Source organism: Ranitomeya imitator, chromosome 5, assembly GCF_032444005.1.
Source record: "Ranitomeya imitator isolate aRanImi1 chromosome 5, aRanImi1.pri, whole genome shotgun sequence".
Taxonomy (NCBI): domain Eukaryota; kingdom Metazoa; phylum Chordata; class Amphibia; order Anura; family Dendrobatidae; genus Ranitomeya; species Ranitomeya imitator.
Window position 1 is genome coordinate 64,780,469 of NC_091286.1, and position 23,757 is coordinate 64,804,225.

A 23,757-nucleotide genomic window follows, 5' to 3' on the forward strand; every position below is an offset into this window, starting at 1 on the left:
GAAAGTTCTGATAGTGGAGGCTTAAGGTACCTTCACACATAACGATATTGTTAACGATATCGTTGCTATTTGTGACGTAGCAACGATATCGTTAATGAAATCGCTATGTGTGACAGCGACCAACGATCAGGCCCCTGCTGGGAGATCGTTGGTCGCTGAGGAAAGTCCAGAACTTTATTTCGTCGCTGGACACCTGCTGACATCGCTGGATCGGCGTGTGTGACACCGATCCAGCGATGTCTTCACTGGTAACCAGGGTAAACATCGGGTAACTAAGCCCAGGGCCGCGCTTAGTAACCCGATGTTTACCCTGGTTACCATGCTAAAAGTAAAAAAAAACAAACACTACATACTTACCTACAGCCGTCTGTCCTCCAGCGCTGCGCTCTGCACTCCTCCTGTACTGGCTGTGAGCCGGAAAGCAGAGCGGTGACGTCACCGCTCTGCTTTCCGGCTCACAGCCAGTACAGGAGGAGAGCAGAGAAGCAGAGTGCAGCGCTGGAGGACAGACAGCGGTAGGTAAGTATGTAGTGTTTGTTTTTTTTTACTTTTAGCATGGTAACCAGGGTAAACATCGGGTTACTAAGCGCGGCCCTGCGCTTAGTTACCCGATGTTTACCCTGGTTACCGGCATCGTTGGTCACTGGAGAGCGGTCTGTGTGACAGCTCTCCAGCGACCAAACAGCGACGCTGCAGCGATCCGGATCGTTGTCGGTATCGCTGCAGCGTCGCTTAATGTGAAGGGGCCTTTAGGGCTTTTGATTTTGCAGGACAGATAATTGGTCAGGAGCTGCTAACTCTATAGCAGTGTTCCCCCAACTCCAGTCCTCAAGAGTCACACACAGGTCATGTTTTCAGGATTTTCTTAATTTTGCCCATTTGATAATTCCATCACCTGTGCAATACTAAGGAAATCCTGAAAATGTGATTGGTTTGTGGCTCTTGAGGACTAGAGATGGGGCACATTGCTCTATAGAGTTAAGTGAGCTGGTTAGCAGTAGCTGGAGTGTAGCTACCTTGCATACCCACTCAGGCTATGGAGGCCACATTTCTTGGCAGCAAGCTGTACTCTAAGATGAAAGCTCTAACAGCAGGAAAATGACAGCAGATAGAAAAAGTAAGTGAACTGTAAACTTGCTTATTTTGATGCTGTCTGACTATACTAATTTCATTCATAGCGTGAGAATACCACTTTAAAGGGAACCTGTCACCCCGAAAATCGCGGGTGAGGTAAGCCCACCGGCATCAGGGGCTTATCTACAGCATTCTGTAATGCTGTAGATAAGCCCCCGATGTTACCTGAAAGAGGAGAAAGACGTTATATTATACTCACCCAGGGGCGGTCCCGCTGCTGGTCAGGTCAGATGGGTGTCTCCGGTCCACTGCGGTGCCTCCCATCTTCATTACAAGACGTCCTCTTCTGATCTTCAGCCACGGCTCCGGCGCAGGCGTACTTTGCTCTGCCCTCTTGAGGGCAGAGGATAGTACTGCAGTGCGCAGGCGCCGGAAAGGTCAGAGGCCCGGCGCCTGCGCACTGCAGTACTTTGTCTGCCCTCAACAGGGCAGAGCAAAGTACGCCTGCGCCGGAGCCGTGGCTGAAGATCAGAAGAGGACGTCTTGTAATGAAGATGGGAGGCACCGCAGTGGACCGGAGACACCCATCTGACCTGACCAGCAGCGGGACCGCCCCTGGGTGAGTATAACATCTTTTTCTCCTCTTTTAGGTAACATCGGGGGCTTATCTACAGCATTACAGAATGCTGTAGATAAGCCCCTGATGCCGGTGGGCTTACCTCACCCGCGATTTTCGGGGTGACAGGTTCCCTTTAAAGGGAATCTGTCACCCCCCCAGCGTTTTTCACTAAGAGCCACCTTGTGCAGCACTAATGCTGCATTCTGTCAAGGTGGCTCTTTTATTTGGGGTCCCTTCCAACGATGCAATATTTGTTTTTTTTTTAATTTGCCTGCCATACCTGTAGTCTGTCCGTGGGGGCATGTCTTTTCTCCCTGGACACAAACGCCTCCCAGCCATCACTCGGCCCCTCCGGGCGCCGCCTCCTGTGCCTTCAATAACGTCCCCGGAGTTACCATTATGCGATGTGATTCAAAGTGCAGCGCAAACTGCGCATGCCCAAAAAAGGAACTTACAGCGCAAGCGCCGGGAACGTTAATGAAATCACAGGAGGCGGCGCACTAAAGGGCCGAGTGATGGCTGGGAGGCGTTTGTGTCCAGGGAGAAAAAACATGCCCCCCCCCCCCCCCCGTACAGACTAAGAAACCAGAAAAGAGGGGACAACACACAGAGGCACCTAAAGAGGAAAATATTATTAAAGTATTTTTATCAATCAGTGTAGAGTATCCTCAATATAAATGAGTGCTGCTGTGAACCAAATGGACACTCTGCAATTAACAACCAAAAAAACCATGAAGAAAAACCGATTGACAGTTCAGAATTAAAATTTGCTTTATTGATATCTCAGGTAAAAAACAGAAAAATCAATCAAAGGTTATATAAAAATACGGTACATAAAATTATGTTCAATGAATTGCATTCTTTGCGTCTGGAGGAGAGAAGGTTTTTCCACCAACATAGAAGAGGATTCTTTACTGTTAGGGCAGTGAGAATCTGGAATTGCTTGCCTGAGGAGGTGGTGATGGCGAACTCAGTCGAGGGGTTCAAGAGAGGCCTGGATGTCTTCCTGGAGCTGAACAATATTGTATCATACAATTATTAGGTTCTGTAGAAGGACGTAGATCTGGGGATTTATTATGATGGAATATAGGCTGAACTGGATGATTATAAATGTGTAAAAAAAAAAAAAAAAATATATATATATATATATATATATATATATATATATATATATATATATATATATATATATATATACATATACATGCAACCATGTAAAGTGCAACAAGTGCAAAAAATGCAAAAAAAAAAAAAAAAGCACAAAAAGATCAGGTGAGAGGGTCACAAAGTTTCAAAACCATTAGCTGTGTTAGTGCTAATAAAGTGACAGTGCACACACTACACCACCAGGTGTCAGTATTTCCACATTATGTGTTAATTGACCAGGAGCTGGCATATACAATCAATATCATAAGTTCTGTGATACTAAAGAGTAATATTAGAACATTCACTTACACTTAAATTGTCAAGAACTCCTGGTCTCCTGGACAGATGCCCACCCCAACGCGCGTTTTGGCACGCTGCCTTCGTCAGGGGGTGGCGCCAGTAGGAAAGAGGTAGGTTCTTATACTACAAGTGGCCAATCACAAACAGGGGTGTGTCTCATACACCCATCCAACAGATAGATACATTATGCCCGGAAATAACCAACTGCACAACCCGAAACCAGTAATCAATTCTGCATATGAGCACCAAGATCCAGCCTCAGCTGGATCGCCAGCTGGATCGCACAGGGTTGAAAACGGCGTCCTTAGTAACGCGATGCGGAGAAGCGCCGCAACAGGAAGTGACGTGGAGGATCGGACTGGACGCGTCATGCAGCCCGGCAACAAGGTAATTGTTGCTAGGGTGCGAGAGACGCGGCCAAGAATGGGACCTACAGCCACCACTGCAGCGGCATGTGCTACACACCACCACCGGACAGACTATATAGGTATGGTGGGCAAATTAAAAAAACGAATATGGCAGCGTTGGAAGGGACCCCAAATAAGAGCCACCTTGACAGAATGCAGCATTAGTGCTGCACAAGGTGGCTCTTTAAGTTAAAAACGTCAGCGGGGAGGGGGGGTTTGTGACAGGTTCCCTTTAAGCGCTGATTTCGCAGCCACACAGCTCAGTACTGCAATATAATATCTGTTCTACTGCTTCTTTCTGTGTCGTACAGAGAATGAAGAGCTGGAATCCCTTTCACTATTTAGAGTGTATGAGTGACACCATAGTAGTTATTCATTCAGACGGAAATGAAAATTAGAATCAGAACCTGAAAACGGAAAACTGCAGCTTATTTTAAAGTTACCTGAAATGACCGCTGCACTTTCAGTTTTTGAGGGGACTCTCTACAGTCTTCTTGTGACTAATTCATATGAATTTAGGATTTCCCTTTTACCAAAGATTCTTTTGCACAAAGCATGCAGTATTTCTGTGGAGAATGGGACTACATATACAGAGTCCATTGGGGCATGTCACAATAAATATATATATATTTTTTTTAATAGAATCGGTAAGAATTTTTTTATGCACCTCCATATAAAATCTGATCTCTGCGGAGGCGCAATCAATTCTTTTCCATGTGACTGAGCCCCAGAGAAAATATTAAAATCTGCCTATTTTATGAAGGGAATACTTTCTATAACATTGTAAGACATTCTTGGGTTTTGGGCATTCAGGTCGTTAAATCTGTGTTTTGAGTTTAAGCGATTTTTACATATTCTCTTACGGTATATTTAGGGCAGACAGTAAACTTAATAATTTGCAGAATGCAAACGTCTGGAAACTCCCAGCAGTGAAGCATTTTCTAGAATTGCCCACATCTCCAAAACATTGCCCAGAAAGTTCCTTAATGCCCTGCGTCGATAAGGGAGAGCAGCTAAAATGGTTGCTTATAAACAGAACATTTCTCAGCTGGCAGAAATCCAGATCAATAAATCAGTAGCGATCTATAAATTAAGAATAGCAAATTTCTTTGCACTTCCATGCAATTCTTCAATATATTTTGCGATTATTAAAATATAAATTGTGTCCTAATACTTGAAATGTGTAATGAATAAGGAGTAAGAAAATGGAATGTATTAATATAGATGAGATTTTTTTTTTTCCCCAGCATTATACATAACAATGTGCATCCTTATCTGAGGCTGCTTACGTTCCGGCGTATATTGCTTGAGGTGCGATCTTAATGATCAGAACTCTCCCAGCTCTTTGTTAGTGGAGGGAGAATCTGGAAGATGCAGCCGCTCGGCTATAGCAATGTATTGCTGCAGGGGAATCAAGGGAAAAAAAACCTTATTTTGCAAATGTGTGCCGAATGAAGCTCCCTTTCCAGCAGTACTGTACATAGCTTAAGGTTGTCTATTTCAATATCACTGGTTTCTTTTTACTGACAGATTTCTTTTAAACTTGATCTCCTATGTATTCAATAATACTTCCTCTAGTCTCCGAGAGTTTTGTAGGAACCCTGCAGCTCAGTTATTAATATTTTACATTTAAATTATTTTCCATTTATTAGCTTCCTCTTTGTTTCCCCCCCCCCTGACTCGAACATAGCACCACACTACACATTTTACCTGGTCGGAAACAAAAAAATGTAAATTGAAATGTTTTCAGATTGAAGCATTATATAACGCTCACCTTCTTTAAAAGATATGAGAACAAGAACTTGGGAGCACTCACCGATCTTCTTAAGCAGGTATCTTTATTGATTAAAAATCTTCACGGCACGGGGGTGTCTGTGCATGAGAATGCGGGAGCAGAACGACGGCCGTTTCGCGCCGGTCTGGCGCTTCAACGGGTTTAGTGAGGGATCGGACGTGACGCCTGAAGTAGTGTGCACCATCAGTGCCCCTCCCTACAGGCTCACTCTGCCCCCCCACGGTACAAACTTCAATTAAAATGAATAAAACCAATGGTAACAATAGCAGACAAGTTTACATAAACGTTACAGTTTAAACATAAACTGACAACTCAACTGCATCTAAGGCATATATCGAACAACAACATTAGGCTTACAATTCAATACCAAATTAGTCAACATTGTACTATCTAAGTGATGGCTATTAATATTTATACATACTTATTACTTTTTACTTTTTCATCCGACTCTGCAATATAACAGATCTATAATAGAATATGTTATTCCTACGCAGAATATCATAAATCATACAGGTAAAACATTAGATGCACCGTGTATCGTGGGGGTGAGATGCTGATCATAATAATAATAATAATAATAATAATAATTTTATTTATATAGCGCCAACATATTCCGCAGCGCTTTACAAATTATAGAGGGGACTTGTACAGACAATAGACATTACAGCATAACAGAAATACAGTTCAAAACAGATACCAGGAGGAGTGAGGGCCCTGCTCGCAAGCTTACAAACTATGGGGAAAAGGGGAGACACGAGAGGTGGATGGTAACAATTGCTTTAGTTATTCGGACCAGCTATAGTGTAAGGCTCAGGTGTTCATGTAAAGCTGCATGAACCAGTTACCTGCCTAAGTATGTAGCAGTACAGACACAGAGGGCTAATACTGCATAAAGTGTATGAGAACATGATGCGAGGAACCTTTTTTTTTTTTTATTATAAATAGGCCACACAGGGATCGTTAGGTTAATGCATTGAGGCGGTAGGCCAGTCTGAACAAATGAGTTTTTAGGGCACGCTTAAAACTGTGGGGATTGGGGATTAATCGTATTAACCTAGGTAGTGCATTCCAAAGAATCGGCGCAGCACGTGTAAAGTCTTGGAGACGGGAGTGGGAGGTTCTGATTATTGAGGATGCTAACCTGAGGTCATTAGCGGAGCGGAGGGCACGGGTAGGGTGGTAGACTGATACCAGGGAGGAGATGTAGGGTGGTGCTGAGCCATGGAGTGCTTTGTGGATGAGGGTAGTAGTTTTGTACTGGATTCTGGAGTGGATGGGTAGCCAGTGTAATGACTGGCACAGGGTAGAGGCATCGGTGTAACGGTTGGTGAGGAATATGATCCTTGCTGCAGCATTCAGGACAGATTGGAGCGGGGAGAGTTTTGCAAGAGGGAGACCGATTAGTAGAGAGTTACAATAGTCCAGACGAGAATGAATAAGTGAAACAGTCAGAGTTTTTGCAGAGTCGAAATTAAGAAAAGGGCGAATTCTAGAAATGTTTTTGAGATGCAGGTAAGAAGAGCGAGCCAGTGATCGGATGTAGGGGGTGAATGAAAGGTCAGAATCAAGGATGACCCCAAGGCAGCGGGCATGTTGCTTTGGAGTAATGGTGGAACCGCACACGGAGATGGCAATGTCAGGCAAAGGTAGGTTAGTAGAGGGAGAGAACACGAGGAGTTCAGTTTTTGACAGGTTTAGTTTCAGATAGAGGGAGGACATGATGTTAGAGACAGCGGTAAGACAATCACTGGTGTTTTCTAAAAAGGTCGGTGTGATATCGGGAGCAGAAGTGTATAATTGGGTGTCGTCAGCATAGAGATGGTACTGGAAACCAAATCTACTGATTGTTTGTCCAATAGGGGCAGTATACAACGAGAAGAGTAGGGGGCCTAGGACTGATCCTTGAGGAACCCCAACAGTAAGGGGAAGGTGAGAGGAGGAGGAACCAGCAAAACATACAGTGAAGGATCGGTCAGAGAGATAGGAGGAGAACCAGGAGAGAACGGTGTCCTTGAGGCCGATGGAGCGGAGCATAGTGAGGAGGAGCTGATGATCCACAGTGTCGAATGCTGCAGAGAGATCCAAGAGAATTAGCATGGAGTAGTGACCATTAGATTTAGCTGTTAGTAGGTCATTAGAGACTTTAATGAGGGCAGTTTCAGTAGAGTGTAAAGAGCGGAAGCCAGATTGAAGAGGGTCGAGAAGAGAGTTATCTGAGAGATAGCGGGTAAGACGGGAGTGGACCAGGCGTTCGAGGAGTTTAGAGATGAAGGGAAGATTAGAGACAGGTCTATAATTAGCGGCACAGTTTTGATCGAGGGATGGTTTTTTAAGTAATGGATGTATGATGGCATGCTTAAATGAGGAGGGAAAAATACCGGAAAAATACCGGATCATAAAAATATTGACATGTCGATCTTATTAAGACCGGCGGGGCCCATGGCACCCATCTGCATGATCCATGTCGCCTCACGTCTCAATAGTACGTTATGATGATCGCCACCTCTTTTGGGTATTTTAACCTGTTCTATCCCAGTGAATGTCATTACATCTGCATTCCCCTTATGCACCTCCTTTATATGTGTAATAAGTCTAGGTGCGCCTTTCTCTGTAGTGATGGATCTGTAGTGTTCTCTAAATCGCACCGAAAGGCATCGAATGGTCTTACCTATGTAAAAGCGTCCGCATGGACAGTATATCACATAAACTACATACTTAGTTTTGCAGGTGATGAACTGCATGACTTTGTGTTCAACCGGTCCGATGTGTAAAATTCTATCTGTGACATGATGCCTGCAATACTTGGAATGTCCGCACCGGTAATTCCCCAATGGGACTCCTCGTTCTAGCCAACTATTAGTTTTGATAGGGGTGATACAATTTTGCACTATTAAGTCTCTTATTCTAGTGCTTCTTCTATTTGAGATCAAAGGACCTCTAGCTACTACTTCTGCTAGTTCACTGTCCCTATTTAACAGATGCCAATTGTTCCTAATGGCTGCTCTAATATGTTGGTCCATGGGGCCATATTTAAAACAAAAAGTAAATCTTTTGTCTACGGGATTGCTAGTATTAGTTGTTACTGTGGCTCTATTACTCATTTTCTTTCGTGCCTCCTGCCACACCTGATCAGGGTAACCTCTATATTTCAGATGCTCCTCTAAATCTCGTGTTTGTATATCGAAGCCTTCTTGCGTGTTATTAGTCCTTCTAGTTCTCACTAGTTGGCCATACGGTAGTGACCGCTTGGTGTGACTTGGGTGATAGCTGTTAAAGTGCATGAGTGCATTGGTGGACACTGGTTTACGATATACGGACGTATGAATTATCCCATCCACTATATCAATTGCTACATCTAAAAAATCTAGATGTAAACCTCCAAAGGTGGATGTAAATGACATACCCATCGCATTGTTATTCAAATAGGAGGTAAAGTGTTGGAACTCCTCTTCCGATCCGTCCCACACAAGGAACATGTCGTCGACATAGCGTAAATACTGATGTGTTTCAAAAAAAGATTAAGTGAATACATGTGTACTTCTTCAAAGTGACCTAGAAAGAGATTTGCGAACGTACAAGCTGCCGGAGTCCCCATGGCAGTGCCAACTATCTGAAGGTACCAGAGGTCCAAAAAAGTAAAAGCATTGTGCGTCAGGATAAATTGAAGGCTATCGCAAATAAAGTTAATAACCTGGCTCTCTTCTTGTGTAGTTTCCAGGATTAGGCGTATAGATTTTACTCCTTGTCTTTGTGGAATATGTGTGTATAGATTTGTAACATCTACTGACGCGATCTTAAAACTAGGTTGCCAATTGAATTGGCGAATATGTCTTAGAAACGCACCAGTATCCTTAATGTATGATGAAATTTGCGCGGGTGCGTCTATAAGGGCCTTGTGAATTTTAGAGACATGGTACCAGTGTGGTTTAATGGGGAGCTCCGGCAGCAGTTTTTCAGCTCTATTCGAGGAGAGAACATTAGTCTCAACAGCCATTCTTAACAATGTCCTCAATTCTTTTTTATACTTTTCAGTAGGGTCACTCGGCAGTCTCTTATAGGTACTCTCATCACTTAATTGCCTATATGCCTCTTTGATATAAACATCTCTTGGGATCAGTACTGTCTTCCCTCCCTTATCCGCGGGTCGGACAATAGTGTCTTTCCAATCTCTGATTTCTTTTAAGGCGTTATTTTCTTCTGTTGATATGTTCATAGGGGCTCTGGGATAGACTAACGCTTCTACATCTCTTATTACTTGCGTTTCAAACAAATCTATAATGTTCCCAGGAGAAACTGGAGGCATATATTTGGACGTGACGCCTCCTTTAAACGATGTTATGGAGGCTGGATGATACGATGGGGTATGCAATTCGTCATCCGTAAGGTTCAACAGCAATGCAGCCTCACTATGAGTATCCGCCAGTGTATGTAAGCCTGTCCCTGCCATAAACCCCAAGGGTCCTATATTGCATGGTTGTTCAGTAATGGCTGGATTCTGCACTGTCGGACTATGAAGAAAATGTTTGTATAGATGTATTTTACGGACTGATTTAAAAAGATCGATCTTGAACTCTGTCACATCAAAGTCATTAGGTATACAAAAATTCAATCCTTTTGCCAGAAGCGAGAGGTGGGCAGCATTGAGTGTGTGGTCAGTAAGATTGACCACATGCTGACTGTGGAGTTCCATCATCTCCTCTGTCTCCACGATACGTATTTCCTCTTGCGTTCTTGTGTCAGCTGACCTCCTCTTGCCTCCCCGGCGCGTCTTTCTCCTCCTAAAGGGAGATCTGTCCCGGGAGCTCCTTCCTCTTTGTTTCCCCCCGTGACTTGAACATAGCACCACACTACACATTTTACCTGGTCGGAAACAAAAAATGTAAATTGAAATGTTTTCAGATTGAAGCATTATATAACGCTCACCTTCTTTAAAAGGGTTGGCCACTTTTATAATTTATTAAATGTGTTCACTACATAATTTTGTGGCATTTGCTAACATATATGCAATTTAATAAGGAAATGCTGACACGAACTCCATTCTCAATGATGTATCACTTGCTGTTAGACGCAGATTCTCTTCAGACAAATGTAGAAAGTGTAAGATAGAGGGAATATTTTTTGGAACACCGGTTTATTTCCCAATATGTGATATATTAGGCTTTTTCTGTGTGCTCTTATATAGAAGTGTTACTCTGATTTAATAAAAAACAGACAAGTATACATGCACAATAAATGTCTTCTTGAGATGCACAATAAAAATAAAACGTAAAAGTTAATAGCAAAAACAAGGTACCATGAAAGCAAGGAGAGGCTGATGAGAGACACAAAATACTGAAAATAAGATTGCAATTGGGGTCTGAGGTGAAGGCCACTATGATGACCTTCTATTATTGTTAGACACTTTATATGATATAGAAAACGGCACTCACCACTGACAAATGTAATATTTATTCTTCATGCATGGTCATAAGATGAAAAAGAGAGACGCGTGGAAACAGCTGTGTGCAATGCTTCACCCGATCCTCAGCAAAAAAAAGTGTATGCTTCATGTCTTTGTACTTATTCTTTTGACAATGCTTGATGAATTAATATTGGATTCATCAGCGGTGAGTGCTGCTTTCTACTTCTGCTTTCTGAAGAGAACAAATTTATGAGATCCCAGGTTCTTCTCCTGCACTTGTTATTGCCGCCTTCCTCACAGACTGTACAGGACAGTCTATTAAAAAGGGGCTGCTTTTGAAGAAGCTTGTGACCAGACCTGTCCATTGGCCTTCTCCAAATTAAAAGCAACTCTTCAATTGGAGGAGACTGATGGACTTATCTGGTCACTTGTTCCTCCACCAGCAGCCGTTTCATGAACAGTAGAATTGGTCAGGCTGTGGGAAAGGCGCCAATAACAAGTGCAGGAGGAGAACTTGTACTACTTGTATATTTGTTTCTACAAATATCATATCCTCAACACATTTGACCAAAAAATTTTAACCCCTTCCCTGGAACTTAATATAGTTTAAACAATTTTTTTAGGATATATTAGCCGATGGTGATAAATGCGCTTTCAGGCATTATACCCACGGGATGTCTACAGTTCTGGACTTTCATTTGACTTTCAATGTACCTGTGTATGGTGCCGCCACAGCTCCCGCGAGTCACTGCTTTAACATGCCGCTTTCTACTCCTCGGAGTCTGAGCTAAAACCTCCCAGTGCCTCCAGCTATATCTGAAGCGCAAAGAGTCCAATTAGATTTCAGAATGTATATTAGTAGTTGCTGTATTACTGTTTGTTACCTCCACTGAACCGTAGTACAGTCATGGGGCTACTTACAGTATCTTAAATATCCCAAATTTGAAATCGTCTACCACTATGAAATTTGCTCACATTACATAGATCTTTTGGACCCAATGAGCTTGGCGTCCGCTTTATAAAAATTCACCTTGGCATGTCTGCATAATCCTTATTGAGAGTTTTCTTGCATTTTATTAAAATGAGCATTTTTGTGATTTCAGCTCTTGACTCACAAAAAGCTCATTTTAATATCCGTCTGGAAATGTTTCAAGAATGATTATACAGCCTCAAATTTTTATAGTGAGGGTATATGCACACGGCGTTTCCTTTTTAGATGCCAGGTTACCTCCATATTTTTATTTTTGTTTGTTTTAAGCAGAGGATACATCAGGAAAAAGTTGGTGACATGGGTTTTTTTTTTTTTTTAAATGTTTTTCTGGATGGCTTTGTAGTTTTTGCCTGAGGTGGTGTTTTGTTTTTTTTTGTTTTTTTTATTCCATATTTAACATAGTGGCAGCTTCTAAGTGGAAATACACCAGGTCTAATTGATCTGTATAATAATGTTTGCAGTTTTTATTGTGAATAATTTACATATTTGTGGATAGAAAGATACCAAGATTTTTAAGATGCGTCATTGTACAAACATTGTAGCTTGCGAGTGTCATCAATAAATGTTAATTATTTATCCGAAATGAATACTTTATTTCTTTTAGGAGGGACGCACGTATGTTGGACGAGAGGATGCCGAATCAGAGCAAGACATTGGTAATCTGAAGTGATCATGTATTCTATTGTCTACTTTTAATTAAAAGCATGTAGCACAAAGAGCAATAGTGCAGCTATTAAGAGCAGGTCTGAACAGTTGTAGAGCGGTCCGAGATCTTGTTTTGCTAAGTAGAGTGCTCTGCGGCTGCCACCAGTGCTATAATCATGTATCTGAAGAAGAGATAGAAAATAGTAGCAAAATTAATAGTGATGAGCGAACGAACATTCTTCTCTAACCTAGTGTCTTTGCCTATTTGTTAGGTAATCCCTGCATGTGTTGCGGCTGTCGAACAGCCCCGAGACATGCAGCTGCGAGAACTCAAACATATTATTTGAGCCCGCCGAAGTCATTCTGTTTGCTCCTGAGCATGCTCAGATAACACCTTATCCAAGCACATTCGCTCATCACTAAAACTTAACTTTAATATATATATACAGTTGTGCTCAAAAGTTCACATACCCCAGCAGAATTTTTGTGTTCTTGGATTTTTTCAGAGAATATGAATGATAACACCAAAACTTTTACGATCCAACATGACAACAATCCAAAACACAAAGCCATGTCAACCTGTCATTGGCTACCGCAGAACAAAGTGAAGGTTCTGGAGTGGCCATCTCAGTCTCTTGACCTCAATATCATTGAGCCACTCTGGGGAGATCTCAAGCACGCAGTTCATGCTGGACATACCAGGAATTTACAGGAACTGGAGGCTTTTTGCCAAGAAGAGTGGGCAGCTTTACCCTCTGAGAATAAAGAACCTCATCCACAACTACCACAAAAGACTTCAAGCTGTCATTGATGTTAGAGGGGGCAATACACAGTATTAAGAAATGGGGTATGTGAACTTCTGATCAGGGTCATTTGGAAGTTTTGGGTTATCATTATGATTTAAAAAGAGAACACAGTAGTTTGACAATAAATGGCTTCACCCAACCATGAATGGAGAAAAAGTTTTGGTGTTATCCTTCATATTCTCTGAAAAAAGGCCAAGAAAGCAAAAATTATGCCGGGGTATGTAAGCTTTTGAGCACAACTGTATATGTAAACTTCCCCTTCAAAATTAGCTCACTTTTGCATAAAAGGCAAACTGTGAAATTTCTTTCATGAAGCCCAATTGAAAAAAAATATTTTAGCCAGAAATCAAGGCATGTAAGAGAAGAAAAAATGCCCCAAAGGTGTCCATAGCCTTTAATCTGTAAGAGATACTTTTTGGATACTTAATGTTAAAATTGATACCATTTGTCCACGTTACAGTTCTGCACGGTCTCGATCTGGAAAGTGAACATTGTATCTTTGAAAATCTTAATGGCAGAGTAACCTTAATACCCCTGAATGGAGCCCAGTGCTCGGTGAATGGAATACAGATCCTTGAGGCAGCTCCGCTCAACCAAGGTAAGATGTAGGTTTATTCGGAACACTTAATCATATACATAAACATTTAGTTGAAGAATATCCATTCTACATACTGCTGTCCTTGTGGTTAGAACTTCGGGTGAAACATGAGACGGGGTGTTTGTTTGTTTTAAGTTGCTAGCAGTCTATACTTAAAGGGGTATTCCCATCTCCAAGATCCTATCCCGATATATAGTAGGTGTAATAATATTAGCAAATGCCTCCAGTTAGAAATGTGGCATAGTTCTCCTGATTCGCTGTGTCACTTACCCCATGTGCAGGGCATTTCAGTAGCCGTGTGACCGATACTTTGATATAACATTGTAAACATTATTTTTTTTTATTAATACAATAAGTTATTTTCTGTCTATTGTGTACTGTATGTGCTGACTTGTGACCATGTGACATTTTCTTTCCCATAGTTTTTTTTCATTATTAAACTGAATTCTGACTATAGTGATTACATAATATACCACAATTGCTTTATATCTAATACTTTGTATGAATTTTAGCTGTAGAAAATAAAAAAAAAAGTTTTATTGACTAGTGCCCCAATCCGTTTATTGCCTGCAGTAATATTATGACGGTACACTTTTCTACATGTTATTAGATCTGGAATCCAGGCTGAGAGCTTTGGAGCGACTCGAGTTTGTTACGTGACGGCCGGTAGTAAACCTGCAACATACATTTGTTAGGGAAGTTGGTGTTTTCTTGCAGCCTGGAACAGTCTTCTCAATGTTTACAACTTGATACGACTCGCTGCGCTGTGAGATGTTTGTCTGAAGCTTCTATTTTATTATAATAGAGAGGAAAAAGTGAATTTTCAGGCTTTTATTATAATGCATCTGGAATAGAAAATGTCACCGGTGTAATGGATGTTCTACTTTGTAATGTGTCGCATCCGTTCTGCAGGTGACAAGGTTTTACCCATCAGGTTGGCTGTTAATGACACACACTGCAGTAAGCTGCAGCCCCGACTATACTTGACTTCTCTGTAGTTTTCATTATTCATGCTCCAGTGACTTATACTGTACTTGTTGTTGTCAGAGCCTTTTGTAGCCGCTGCTCAGTCTACGGACGATGTGCATACTGCGTGTCTGTGCTGGGAAGATGCACATTTAGATTTATAACTTTGTTATAGCCAAAGTATTGTATACCCAAGCTATTTACTATAGTATATGTAAATCTCCTTAGTTATAAGTACAGTTTTACTTAAAGGGAATCTGTCGCTAGATTTTTGCAGCACTGAAAGCAGCATAATGTGGAGGCAGAGATCCTGATCCCAATGATGTATTACTCACTTTACTGGGTGCTGCCGTTTTGATCTTGCAGTTCTTGGAAAGCTGAACTATGTATAACCTCGCCCACACCACTGATAGATTTCTGTGTATACTGTGCATAGACAGAAAACTGGCAATCGGTGGTGAGGGCGAGGTTGTACTACAGCATGTTTACTAGTCTTCTAGTGGTAATCACTTGCTGATAAAATCATAATTTTAAGAAAACTACATCAAGCAGCCCAGTAAGTAACACATCGATGGAATCCGTTCCTTAGTCACTACATTATGCTGCTCTCAGTTGCAGATGTCAGAAACCTGGTAACAGATTCCCTTTAAAGTGAACCTGTCAGCAGGATTGCGCTCAGTAACTTAGTGTCAGGTTAGCGCTGTTATACTAATTAAAATGATACCTTAGTTGATGAAATCTGTCTTGTGGGTGTTGTTTAATCTTTTATTTGCAGTTTTCATTTAATGGGATTCTCGTGCTTCAGGGGGGCGGGGGGGACTTGTTAATGATCTCAAGGGAGCTGGGACCACAGTCACCAAGAAAACCATTGGTAACACATTACGCCGTAAAGATTTAAAATCCTGAAGTCCCCGCAAGGTCCCCCTGCTTAAGAAGTCACATGTGCAGACCCGAAGTTGGCCAATGAACACCTTGATGATTCTGTGATTGATTGGGAAGAAGGTGCTGTGGTCAGATGAGACAAAAGTGAGCTCTTTGGCATTATCTCAACTCGCTGTCTTTGGAGGAAGAGAAATGCTGTCTATGACCCAAAGAACACTGTCCCCACTGTCAAGCATGGAGGTGGAAACATTATGTTTTGGGGGTGTTTCTCTGCTAAAGGCACATGACTACTTTACCGCATCAATGGGAGAATGGGTGGTGCCATATACCGTAAAATCTTGAGTGAGAACCTCCGCCAGGATATTAAACATGGGTCATGGCTGGGTCTTCCAGCAAAACAATTACCTAAATTATACAGCCAAGGCAACAAAGGAGTGGCTCAAAAAGAAGCATATTAAGGTCATGGCGTGGCCTAGCCAGTCTCCAGACCTTAATCCCATAGAAAACTTATGGAGGGAGATGAAGCTCCGAGTTGTCAAGCGACAGCCTCAAAATCTTAATGACTTGGTGATGATCTGCAAAGAAGAGTGAACCAAAATTCCTCCTGACATATGCGCAAACCTCATCCTCAGCTACAAAAAGTCTGACTTCTGTGCTTGCCAATAAGGGTTTAGCCACCAAGTATTAAGTCTTGTTTGCCAGAGGAAACAAATATTTATTTCTCAATGCAAAATGCAAATTAAATTTATATACCATATATACTTGAGTATAAGCCAAGATCCCCCTGCTTAAGAAGTCACATGTGCAGACCCGAAGTTGGCCAATGAACACCTTGATGATTCTGTGATTGATTGGGAAGAAGGTGCTGTGGTCAGATGAGACAAAAGTGAGCTCTTTGGCATTATCTCAACTCGCTGTCTTTGGAGGGAGATGAAGCTCCGAGTTGTCAAGCGACAGCCTCAAAATCTTAATGACTTGGTGATGATCTGCAAAGAAGAGTGAACCAAAATTCCTCCTGACATATGCGCAAACCTCATCCTCAGCTACAAAAAGTCTGACTTCTGTGCTTGCCAATAAGGGTTTAGCCACCAAGTATTAAGTCTTGTTTGCCAGAGGAAACAAATATTTATTTCTCAATGCAAAATGCAAATTAAATTTATATACCATATATACTTGAGTATAAGCCAAGATTTTCAGCCCACTTTTTTGGGCTGAAAGTAACTCTCTCGGCTTATACTCGAGTCATACTCAGGGGTCGGCAGAGGAGGGGGAGCGGAGCTGTGTATTAATACTCACCTGCTCCTGGCGCGGTCCCTGCACGTCTGTTCCCCGGTGTCGGCAGCTTCTTCCTGTAGTGAGCGTTCACATGGTACCGCTCATTACAGTAATGAATATGGACCCCACTCCCATAGGGGTGGAGACGTATATTCATTACTGTAATGAGCAGTACCATGTGACCGCTCACTACAGGAAGAAGGTGCCGGGGAACAGACGTGCAGGGACCGTGCCAGGAGCAGGTGAGTATGGCAGAGCAGTGCGCGATATTCACCTGCTCCCTGTTCCACAATCTGCGCCGCTGCATCTTCCGCGTCCACGCCCTCTGACCTGCGCGTCACTGCAGAGATGACACGACTAGTGTGCACGCCGCCCTCTGCCTGAACGTCAGTGCAGAGGACGGGAAGACACAGCGGCAGTCACTGGTGGGACGGGGAGCAGATGAATATAGCAAGTGCCAGGGGCCTGAGATGTGAGTGTGATTTTTTTTTTTTTTTTTTTTATCACAGCATAGGGGGCAAATGTCTGTATGGAGCATCTTATGGGGCCATGTGCAGCATTATATGGGGCATATATCTGTATGGAGCATCTTATGGGGCCATGTGCAGCATGATATGGGGCAAATATCTGTATGGAGCATCTTATGGGGCCATGTGCAGCATTATATGGGGCAAATATCTGTATGGAGCATCTTATGGGGCCATGTGCAGCATGATATGGGGCAAATTTCTCTATGGAGCATCTTATGGTGCCACAATCCACATTTGTGGAGCATTATACGGGGCAAATGTGTCTATGGAGCATCTTATGGGGCCATAATCGGCATTTGTGCAGCATTATATGGGGCATATTTTAATATGGAGCATCTTATGGGGCCATCATGAACTGTATGGAACATTATATGTGGCTCCTGATTCAATGTGGATATTCAAAAACACTTAACCTACTGATGACTCAATTAATTTTACTTTTATTGGTATCTATTTTTATTTTTGAAATTAATCAGTTGCTGCTGCATTTTCCACCCTAGGCTTATACTCGAGTCAAGTTTTCCCAGTTTTTTGTGGCAAAATTAGGGGGGTCGGCTTATACTCGGGTCGGCTTATACTCAAGTATATACGGTAATTTATACAATGTGATTTTCAGGATTTTATTTTTCATATCCTACCTCTCAGTGTTAAAATTAACCTACCCTTAAAATTGACCATGTCTTTCTCAGTGGGCAAACTTACAAAATCAGCAAGGGATTAAATATGTGTGCGGGGAGAGGTGGCGGAAGAAGGAACAAAGACCATCTCTCCCGGTGCATGTGTGGCGTTCCTCATGGCTGCAGTTTCCGGAGCTGCAGAATGAGGGTGCACGTGCGGGAGATGTGAACGCTATGGCTTACTGGGAAATCCAGTATTGCGCATACGCGAGGTCTCGATGGAGTTGGGCGCGCATTGCATTACTGAGAACGCTGTAATTGAGGGACTCATTTCCAGATTCTGTCAGACTAGCCTCTACGTCAGCTTCTTTCTCAAATGCAGCTAGGCGGACCTTGTGGCTTAAGACTTGGCCGGGGGATCTTCAAACTAAATCGAAATTGTGTTATATCCCCTGCGAAGGTGAGATCCTGTTCGGGCCCACCCTGGACGATATTTTAGATAAAAAGAACAAAAGCAAGGGGTTTGTGTTTAATAAGCCCAATACCTCCAAAAGACAATCCCGATTAGGGTGTTCCCCGGGTGGGGGGAAGGTTATCTTTCTCCCGGCCTGGGAAGATATATCCAGCAGCACGTGGATTCTAGGCATAATAAAATCAGGACTAAAGCGAAGGTTCCTTTACTCCCTCCCCCATCCCTCATAGTGACCATCAAAGGAAGAACAGCTGGCACTTCAACAGGAAATTCTGGGCCTAGTGGAAAAGAATGTTCTCCAAGAGGTCCCCCGTCAGGAAAAGAGGAGAGTAAAAACATTTGCTTTTTTCTTAAGGAGGAAACTGGACTGGACTTTCCGGACAATTATAAACCTAAAAAAACTGAATAATTTTTTACATGTAGAGTCCTTCAAATTGGAGTTAATAAAATCAGCAGTAAAAATGCTGTTTCCTTCCGGTTTTCTGACAGTGGAAGACCTAAAGGACACGTACTATCAGGAATGCCACCTCCTGGATCGGAAGTATTAAAATATAGCAGAACTGGCATCTCGAGCGATAGCCTTCCCTTCTACTACTCTGCGGAAGGCTATGTCGCTCCAAGACACAATGACTTCATGTATCCCGGCTGTCCAGTGGGCTCAGGTTCATTCCAGAAAATTGCAGTGGGAAATATTGGGAGCAGAAAATTCCCTAAGAGGGAATTTAGAAGGGCGGTTAAATATATCAGAAACAGTCCTCTCGCTGCAATGGTGGACGAACAGACAACTTAATTCAGGGTGTTCCCTGGACATTGCCAATTTCTCAAATCTTGTCTACAGACGCAAGTCCCAGGGGGTGGGGGGCTCACCTAAACGGCCAATTAGCCCAAGGAGTTTGGAAAGGGGAATTAAGATCTGTATCCTCAAATATGAAGGAGCTCCTAGCTGTAAAGTTCACCCTGTTACACTTTTTGGGCTCTCTCCAGTCCCACCATGTGAGATTATTCTCGGACAATCAGCTTGAATTCTCTGTCAGCACTACACATAAAGGGGTCAGAAAATCAAACAGCGGATTTCCTGAGCCGAACCCAGCAAAGACAGGGCGAGTGGGAATTGAACCAATCGGTATTCGATCAAATTGTAAAAGCATGGGGTTATTCAGCCATAGACCTGTTCGCAAACAGCAAAAACGAGAAAGTCGACACCTTCTGTTCAATAGATCCCCTGGGGAACCCGGTTGCTCTAGATGCCCTCATGATACCTTAAGATTACCACTTAGCATACGCCTTCCCGCCTATGGCCCTGATTCTAGCAGACCGACGGAAGATTCGGGAGGACGGGGCAAAGGTAATCTTGATAGCCCCCTTCTGGCCATGGTTTTCATGGCTGAGGATGCTGTCCATCTCAGACCCTTGAATCCTTCTGGACCTTTTTTCCCAAGGTCCTGTGATCCATCTGCAAGTAAAAAACTTACAATTGACAGCATGGAGCTTGAAAGGTCACTTTTGAGCAATAGGGGGTTCTCCCCAAACTTAATTGCCACCCTCCAACAAAGTAGAAATCCTGAAACTACCAGAACATACAGTAGAATCTGGAAAAAATGTATGTCAGTCGCTTTTTGGGGTGGTGAGGTTCCACTCACGGACATATTAGAATTTTTACAGAAGGGCCTAAAACAGGGGTTGGCCACAAGTACCTTTAAAAGTTCAAGTTGCGGCACTAGGAGCCCTGTACAATTATGACTTGGCTGGGAATCACTGGATAGCTAAATTTATCAAGGCTGCAAGTAGATCCAGACCGATCCTATCTCAAGGTGTTTCCCCCCCCCCCTGGGATCTTAATTTTGTCTTCTCCACTATAACTAAGTCCCCTTGTGTCCTCTTGTGCCTTGCTCCCTAGTTCCTGTCCCTTTGTGCCCTTCTCCCCTTCCTCCTTGTCTCAATGAGTCCCCTTGTGCCTGTCGCCCTTGTCCCCTTGTGCTTGGGTCCCTTGTCCCCGTGTGTCCCCTTGTCAGTCTCCCTTGCCCACTAGTCCCTGTATCCCCTTGTGCCTGTCTCCCTTGCCCCCTTGTGCTTGTGTCCCTTGTCCCCGTGTGTCCCCTTGTGTCAGTCTCCCTTGCCCACTAGTCCCCTTGTGCCTCTCTTCCTTGCTCCCTAGCCCCTGTCACCCTTGTGCCTGTCTCCCCTAGCCCCTTGTGTCCTTTCCCCTGCCCTCTAGTCACCGTTTGACTGTGTCTTTCTCACTGCCCCTGTAAGGAGGGGCTGCATTATACTATGAGGGGAGCTGCATTATATTCTATGGGGGTTACATTATATTGTATGCAGGGGCTGCAATATACTCTGTGGGGTGGCTGCTTCATACTCTGTAGAGTACCTGCATTATACTGTATCGAGGACTATGGGGAATACATTATACTATATGAAGAACTATGAGGTGCATTATACTATGGGAAGTGAATTGTACGACATGAATGACGATGGCGGTGCATTATACTATATGGAGCACTATGCGGAGGGTATTGTACCATATGTAGGACTGAGCAGTGTATTTTAATATATGGAGGACTATGAGGAGTGTATAATACTATATGGAGGACTGAGGAGTGTATTATAGTATACTAGATGGTGGCCCGATTCTAACGCATTGGGTATTCTAGAATATGCATGTCCACGTAGTATATTGCCCACCTACGTAGTATATTGCCCACCTACGTAGTATATTGCCCAGCCACGTATGTAACAGGTTAAAAAATGAAAAAGAAACATATACTCACCCTCCAAGGGCCCCTTGTAGCCCTGTCGCCTGTGTGCGGTGCACGCGGCAGCTTCCGGTCCCAGGGTTGGTATGAGAGCAGGACCTGTGATGACGTCGCGGTCATATGACCGTGACGTCATGGAAGGTCCTTCTCGCATAGCCTCTTTGGAATCGGAACCTGCCGCTTGCACTGCTGAGGACAGGGCGCCACGTCAGAGGGTGAGAATAACCTTTTTTTTTTTTAATTATTATTATTTTTAACATTCAATCCTTTTACTATTGATGCTGCATTCGCAGCATCAATAGTAAATAGTTGGTCATACAGGGTTAATAGCTGCGTAACCGGAGTGCGTTATACCGCGCTCCGGTAACGCTGGCATTAACCCTGTGTGAGGGCTGACTGCATGACTGGAGGGGAGTATGGAGCGGGCACTGACTGCGGGGAGGAAAGAGCGGTCATATTGCCGCCGGACTGTGGCCGTCGCTGATTGGTCGTGGCAATGGTCGTGGGCGTTTTGCCAAGACCAATCAGCGACTTTGGATTCCATGACAGACAGAAGCCGCGACCAATGAATATCCGGGACAGACAGAAAGACGGAAGTGACCCTTAGACAATTATATAGTAGATGGAGCACTATGAGGAGTGTATTATGCTATATTGAGCACTATGAGGAGTGTATTATACTATATGGATGACTATGAATTGTGCAGTTTATTATATAGAGGACTATGGGGGTGCATTATATTACAAGGAGGACTATGGGGGTGCATTATACTTCTTATATGGATCCCCATGACTTCTATGTAAGCCCCTGATGAGTATAATGGTTTATTTTCTTTTATACATTATATAACAACGACCGTACAGGGGACAAATATATACCAGGATGGGGCACGGGATAGTTACGCTACTGAGGTCACACTATACAACTTTGTAATAAAGCTATAGTGTGAAAAATGAATAGTAAAAATGTGAATTTGGGTGGAAAATATTTTGGCATGGTAGGGGGGGCCCATTTGAAAGTTTGCACCGGTTCCCATAATTTTGTAGTTATGCCACCGTGTGTGTTTTCCTGGGTGTTTGTGTATGTTTTCCGGTGTGTGTGTGTGTGTGTGTGTGTGATTTCCTGGTTGTGGGTTTGTGTGGTGTTCTCAAGTGTGTATGTGTGCGTGTGTTTTTCCTGTCTTTGAGCGTGCATGTTTGTGAATGTGCATGTGTGTGAGCGTGTGGACAGCCCATAATTTCACTTTCAAATATCAAATTTGTAATGTGTATATATATCAGTCCCAGAGTACCCTGTATGGTGGATAGTCATTGGCCCCGGCGTATTCTGCGTGGCATATAGTGGTCGGCCTCGGCGTATCCCGCGTCGTGAATAGTGGTCGACCTTGGCGTATCCCGCGTGGTGAATAGTGGTCGGCCCCGCCGGAACCAGCTTGGCAGATAGTTGTTGGCCCCGACGTATCCCTTGTGACATAAACGACATAATTAAAGTGCCCTTGTCAGCAGGATTGTGCATAGTAACCTACAGTCAGTGTCAGCTTGGCGCCATTATACTGATTACAATGATACCTGATGATGAAACCTGTCTTGTGGTTGTTGTCTGATCTTTGTTTTCAGTTTTTAGTTAATGATATGCTCGTGCCCATGGGCGGCCTGTGGGGGATCTTCATGTAGTGCTCTGATTAGGTATTCATAAGGCAGACTGCTGACAAGTCACTGATCCCACACGGACCTGCCCCCTAGTTTACATAATGAATATCTATCTATCGAAAAATAAGGCACCTTCTGCAGGCAGATGCCAGCCTGATTGCATATGTAGTGTGTATATAATTAATTTGTTAAAGGTTATCCTGCGCAGTAGCTGCTATCAGTGTAGGTAGAGGTGATCCGAAAGCTGCTACTGCGCAGGCGACGCCAAGTTTGTAGAGAAAAAAATATCCTCCTCCACGATGGCACCGCCGGCGCATGCGTAGTAGCAGCTATTGGATCACCTTTTATGTACACCCGATAGCTGCTACTGCACAGGCTGTGCTTGTGGTTTACACATACTGATGTAAAATACTGAACGTGTGAACAGGGCCTTATTCTGTATATACACTGTATATATACACACTTCTCCTGTCACATTGTTGGAAAGGTAGTATTGAACGTCTGGATTGTCATTATTGGTTTATTTTTTATATTCCTATGGCCAAACAAAATCTTGGAAAACCTGTTTAAATGGGTTACCCCAAGTAACCCCCTCCCTCGGTATATGGGATAACTTGCCAATCTCTGGGACCCCCATAATCTCGAGAACCGGAGCTCTGACGAGCATCATGTAACTAGAGCTGTGGTCGATTCTGCGCACTGCAGCGCCATTCACATGTAGCTCTTCAAATAACTCCTTTAAAGCACCAGTCCAGCATTTTTCTTTATTGCACGGCTGGAGTGGTACTTTAAATGTAAGTCTGCTGCCCCTGTTGCATATTCACTTT

General features: G+C 43.2%; 1 protein-coding gene across 5 annotated transcripts in view; it reads left to right on the plus strand.

Moving 5' to 3' along the window:
• Nucleotides 1–23,757, plus strand: part of KIF16B (kinesin family member 16B) — a 414,534-nt gene that overhangs the window by 154,230 nt on the left and 236,547 nt on the right. For all 5 annotated transcript variants that reach the window (XM_069768754.1, XM_069768753.1, XM_069768750.1 and 2 more), the window contains exons 14-15: nt 12,338–12,389; nt 13,645–13,782. In XM_069768754.1, the coding sequence (XP_069624855.1) occupies nt 12,338–12,389; nt 13,645–13,782 (190 nt within the window). The remainder of the gene's footprint in view (nt 1–12,337; nt 12,390–13,644; nt 13,783–23,757) is intronic.